General features: G+C 45.2%; 1 protein-coding gene across 1 annotated transcript; it reads left to right on the forward strand.

Annotated features, from left to right (window-relative positions):
* The first annotated feature begins 259 nt into the window (after positions 1-259).
* LOC112008506 (uncharacterized) lies at positions 260-1,672 on the forward strand. The gene has a single exon (XM_024040831.1). The coding sequence runs from the start codon at positions 260-262 to the stop codon at positions 1,670-1,672; it is 1,413 nt and encodes a 470-aa protein (XP_023896599.1).
* The last annotated feature ends 4,560 nt before the right edge of the window (positions 1,673-6,232 follow it).

Here is a 6,232-nt window from a genome sequence, read left to right on the forward strand (position 1 = left end):
GCGTAAACGTAAAAGCCCATCCCCTAGAGGCTTGGGACGCGATGCCATGAGTAGGGCATTGGATCAACTCCCCAAGTCACCTTTCACACGTCACATAGAAAGGGCTACACTTCCTCAACGATTCCAGCAGCCAACCTTCACCATTTATAATAGCAAAACAAACCCCATGGAGCATGTGAGCTAGTTTAACAAAAGGATGGCTGTCCATTCTAAAAACGGGGCACTGATGTGCAAGGTTTTCCCATCCGGCTTGGGATCGATGGCAATTAGGTGGTTCAATGGCCTAAAGACGAATTCCATAGATTCGTATAAGCAGCTCCAAGCCTTTGGCTCCTGTTTCATTACAAATAGCAGAGCTCCTCAACCCTTGAGTGCGTTGTTGTCTTTATCCATACGTGATGGGAAAACTCTAAAGGCCTACTCGGACAAATATTGGGAGATGTATAATGAAATGGATAGCAATTTTGATGATGTCACCATCAGCACCTTCAAAAATAGCCTCTCCGCCGAGCACGGCTTGAGGAAGTCTCTGACTAGCAAGCCTACCACTAGTGTTCGCCAACTGATGGATCGAATCGATAAGTATAAGCGAGTAGAGAAAAACCAGCTGCAGGGCAAGGGAAAAGAGAAGGTTATCCCTCAGGAAATGAGGGACTTCAGGTCGGACCAATATAACAACAACTGCCTGAGGAGAGATTTCGTAGGACAATCCAGAGCAACCAACATACAGACTGTCATTGCTGTATTCCAAGAACCAGTACACCAGGTGTTGGAGAAAATCAAAAACAAGTCATACTTTAAATGGCTGAATAAGATGGCGGGAGAGCCCACAAGGTGCAATCAAAACCTTTATTGCCAATACCAACAGGACCACGGACATACCACAGAGAACTGCAGGAACTTCTGGAAATATTTGGACCAATTGGTCCGAGAAGGAAAGCTAAAGCACCTTCTACACCAGTCCAGTGGTCATCAAGGCCAGACCTATGAAGAGCCCCAGAGAGACACTGCACTGAAACCGCCTGTAAGGACAATCAATGTAATCTTGGCCGGACTAGGAAGAACAGGCACGCACCCTTCACGAGTGTTGTTTGTGGCTCAGATGCCCGTCGAGGAGCCCCAGCCCGAACTGAAGAGGGCCAAAAAGAATTTCCACCCAATCTTGAGTATTTTAGAAGAAGACAAGGTTGGGACCACCCAGCCCCATGATGATGCGCTGGTGATCACCCTCAAAATCGGGGACTATGATATGAAAAGAGTGATAGTGGATGATGGCAGTACGGCTAAGGTCATGTACCTCGACCTTTACAAGGGGCTGGGGTTGAAACCGGAAGATTTGATGCCCTATAATTCTCCTTTGATGAGCTTCGACGAGAAGCTCATTATTCCAAAGGGCATGATTAGGCTACCCATCCAGATTGGCCCAGAAATAGTGAAGGTGAACTATATCATGGTGGACACCTACTCTCCATACATGGCCATCGTCGACAGGCCCTGGCTCCACACCTTGGGAGCTTTTGCCTCCTCCTTGCACCAGAAGGTGAAATTCCTATCAGAGGACCAGTTTCTCGAAATCAGTGATTGCCAGTCCACAGTAAGGCAATGCATGGTGGCTACCATTTCACATCGGCTTGATGCAGAGTCTTCGACGTCTGCTGAAAAGAGCTTATAGCAATCAAAGACCCTGGTGGCTCCTCTTGATACAGCTACCGAGGAGGCAAAGTGCGAAGATCTAGAGAAGATAGTCATTGGTGATGACTAAGAGAAGTTCTTTCAGGTCGAGGCTCAGCTGCCTCTTCAGGAGAAGGAGGAGTTTATCGAGTTTCTTAAAAGAAATATTGACGTGTTTGCATGGGATGCCTGTGATACTTCAGGATTGATCCAGCCTTCATCTATCACCATCTCAATGTCAACTTGTCCATCACTTCCAAGAAGCAGCCAGCCCAGGGCCCATCAAGAGAGCACGCTGATGCGATTAGGGACGAAGTGAACAAGCTTAAACGTGCAGGGGCTATCAAAGAGGTTTTTTACTCTGAATAGTTGGCCAACACCGTGGTGGTTAAAAAGAAAACTGGTAAATGGCGAGTTTGTGTAGATTTCACAAACCTAAATAGGGCATGTCCGAAGGACCCGTTCCCCGTGTCTTGGATAGACTAGCTGGTGGATGCAATTGTGGGCCATCCTCGGATAAGCTTCTTAGTTGCCTTTCATGGCTATCATCAAATACCACTAGCCCCAGAAGATCAGGAGAAAACAGCCTTTATGACACCTGTGGGGAACTACCACTACAAAGTAATGTCGTTTGGCCTAAAGAACGCAGGGTCCATTTATCAAAGGATAATGACAAGGATGTTCGAGCCGTAATTGGGCAAGAGCATCGAAATCTATGTTGGTGATATGGTGGTGAAGAGTAAAGTAGTATCCGAGCATTTAAGAGACCTCGGCAACACCTTTGATGTCTTAAGGAAGCATAAGCTGTGCCTAAATGCTTCCAAATGCTCCTTTGGTGTGTGTGGGATCAGGCAAGTTTTTAGGCTACATGGTTACTCATAGGAGAATTGAGGTTAACCTAGACTAGATCAAGGCTATTAATGATTTAAAACCACCGTAAAACCCCAAGGAGGTCCAAAAGCTTACTGGAATGATCGCAACTTTGAATCGATTCATTTCCAAGTCAGTGGAGAGATGCAGACCATTCTATCTCTTGATCAATAAGTGGAAAGGATTTGAGTGGTCTGAGGACTATATTGTGGCCTTCCAGCAACTTAAGGAGTACCTGTCCCGGCCACCTATCTTGTCCAGTCTTAAGGCTAACGAAGTCCTATACGCATACATTGCTGTGGCCCCTCATACTGTGAGCTTGGTGCTAATACGGGATGAAAATGGCCTTCAAAAGCCAGTCTAGTATATGAGCAAGTCACTTCATGAAACTGAGGTCAGATACTTACCCTTGGAGAAAGCCATACTAGCTGTGGTCCATGCTACGCAAAAGCTTCCCCATTATTTGGTGTGTCTGGGATCAGGCAAGTTTTTAGGCTATATGGTTACTCATAGGGGAATTGAGGTTAACCTAGACTAGATCAAGGCTATTAATGATTTAAAACCACCGTAAAACCCCAAGGAGGTCCAAAAGCTTACTGGAATGATCGCAACTTTGAATCGATTCATTTCCAAGTCAGTGGAGAGATGCAGACCATTCTATCTCTTGATCAATAAGTGGAAAGGATTTGAGTGGTCTGAGGACTATATTGTGGCCTTCCAGCAACTTAAGGAGTACCTGTCCCGGCCACCTATCTTGTCCAGTCTTAAGGCTAACGAAGTCCTATACGCATACATTGCTGTGGCCCCTCATACTGTGAGCTTGGTGCTAATACGGGATGAAAATGGCCTTCAAAAGCCAGTCTAGTATATGAGCAAGTCACTTCATGAAACTGAGGTCAGATACTTACCCTTGGAGAAAGCCATACTAGCTGTGGTCCATGCTACGCAAAAGCTTCCCCATTATTTGGTGTGTGTGGGATCAGGCAAGTTTTTAGGCTACATGGTTACTCATAGGGGAATTGAGGTTAACCTAGACTAGATCAAGGCTATTAATGATTTAAAACCACCGTAAAACCCCAAGGAGGTCCAAAAGCTTACTGGAATGATCGCAACTTTGAATCGATTCATTTCCAAGTCAGTGGAGAGATGCAGACCATTCTATCTCTTGATCAATAAGTGGAAAGGATTTGAGTGGTCTGAGGACTATATTGTGGCCTTCCAGCAACTTAAGGAGTACCTGTCCCGGCCACCTATCTTGTCCAGTCTTGAGGCTAACGAAGTCCTATACGCATACATTGTTGTGGCCCTTCATACTGTGAGCTTGGTGCTAATACGGGATGAAAATGGCCTTCAAAAGCCAGTCTAGTATATGAGCAAGTCACTTCATGAAGCTGAGGTCAGATACTTACCCTTGGAGAAAGCCATACTAGCTGTGGTCCATGCTACGCAAAAGCTTCCCCATTATTTCCAAGCCCATAAAATGGTTGTTCTAACCCAACTACCCTTGAAGTCTGTACTTCGGATTGCTGATTACACTGGAAGGATTGCCATATGGAGCATAATTCTGGGAGCTTTCGACATCAAGTACATGTCTCAAACCTCTATAAAAGGCCAAATCCTAGCTGACTTAGTGGCCGAATTTGCCGAACCAACAAAAGAAATGGTAGCAGAGAAGCGAAACATGGATGGAAAATTGGTTGGGGTAATCTCTATGTCCGAACCCCCATGTTAGAAGAAGTACGTTGATGGCATAACAAATCAAAGGGGGTCTGGAGTGGGGCTAGTCCTAGTATCCCCTGAGAAGTCTATCATAGAAAAATTCTTGAGACTTGGGTTCCCGGCCACAAATAACAAAGCCGAGTATGAGGCCTTGCTACAAGGAATGGCCATGGTGCAAAAAATGGAAGGAAAAGCAGTAGAGATGTTCTCGGACTCGAGATTGGTAGTGGGCCAGGTAAAGGGAGAGTTGGAAGCCAGAGACGCGAGGATGCAAGAGTACTTAAGCCAAGTTAAACGCTTGCAGTCAAACTTCAATTTTTTCAACTTGTCACACATCTCCAGAAGTGGAAACACCCATGCAGATTCATTAGCCATGCTTGCAACCTCCTCAGCAGGGTGTCTACCTCGGGTTATACTTGTCGAGCATCTGGTGAGGGCAATTGAGATCACTGAAAGCATGGTCCATGTCCATCAAATTAGAGTAGGTCCTAGCTGGATGGACCTTATAGTGAGATTCCTCAAATATGATGTTCTACCCGAAAAGAAGTTAGAGGCTGAGAAAATACGAAGAAACGCTCCTCGATTTTGGTTGTCCAAGGACCTCAAATTGTATAAGCGCTCCTATTCTGGGCCATATTTACTGTATATTCACCCTGAAGCATCAGAGTTGTTGCTTGAAGAGCTGCAGGAAAGGATTTGTTGTAGTCACACAGGAGGGAGATCTCTATCGCACCGAGCCATCACCCAGGGATACTCTAGAATATGTTAAGAAATGTGACCAGTGCCAAAAGTTTTCCCCAAATATTCATCAGCTAGGAGGGGTCCTCAACCCTTTGTCCAGTCCATGGCCATTCACCCAGTGGGGCCTGGATATTGTAGGCCCTTTCCCCAAGGCGCTAGGAAATAAGAGATATTTGTTGGTTGACACAGATTATTTCACCAAATGGGTTGAAACTGAGCCATTGGCCAACATCAGAGATGTGGATGCTAAGAAATTCATTTGAAGAAACATTGTTACACGATTCGGGGTCCCTCATATGCTCATTTCAGATAATGGACTCTAATTTGACAGCAAAATCTTCAGAAGATATTGTTGCGAACTAGGAATCACAAACAGATACTCAACTCCAGCTTATCCTCAGGGAAATAGGCAGGCCGAGGCTGTCAACAAGGTCATAGTCAATGGCCTTAAGAAGAGACTGGATGACGCCAAAGGAAGATGGGTAGAATAGCTGCCACACGTCTTATGGACTTACCGGACTACACCACGGCGGTCAACAGGGGAGACACATTTTGCCATGACTTATGGGGCTGAGACTGTTATCCCTCTAAAGGCAAACTTCCCAACGTTGGGGATGAGCTCCTTCACTCCATGCAGTAATGATAAATTATTAGGGAAGAGCCTAGATCTGGTCGATGACCGAAGGGAAAAGGCAATGATCCAATTGGCCTATTACCACCGGAAGCTCAAGCAGGGATATGATGCCAATGTGAAGCTGAGACCACTAGCACCAGGGAACTTGGTGTTGAGGAAAGTTGTGGGTGCTGTCAAGAACCATCCTTCGGAAAGCTGGGACCCAATTGGGAAGGACCATACTGAATTACTTCAGTAGCAAGGGTAGATGCATACTACTTAGAAGACTTAGATGAAAAGGCTGTACCTCGTCCATGGAATGTAAATAACCTGAAAATGTATTATTACTAATGAAAGCATTTCTCTAATTCAGATTTAAAGTCTATTATGATTATATGATTATAAGTACTAAACAGAACCAAGGTCTTGCATGGTCCTCGGATTCAAACCTATGGGGAAACTGGTTACTTTAAGAAAAATCTAAGTACTAAACAGAACCAAGATCTTGCATGGTCATCGAACTCAAACCTATGGGGAAACTAGTTACTCTAGGAAAAATCTAAGTACTAGACAGAACCAAGGTCTTGCATGGTCCTTGGACTCAAACTTGTGGGAAAA

Source organism: Quercus suber, unplaced genomic scaffold (assembly GCF_002906115.3).
Source record: "Quercus suber isolate HL8 unplaced genomic scaffold, Cork oak 2.0 scaffold_85, whole genome shotgun sequence".
NCBI classification, from domain to species: Eukaryota; Viridiplantae; Streptophyta; class Magnoliopsida; order Fagales; family Fagaceae; genus Quercus; species Quercus suber.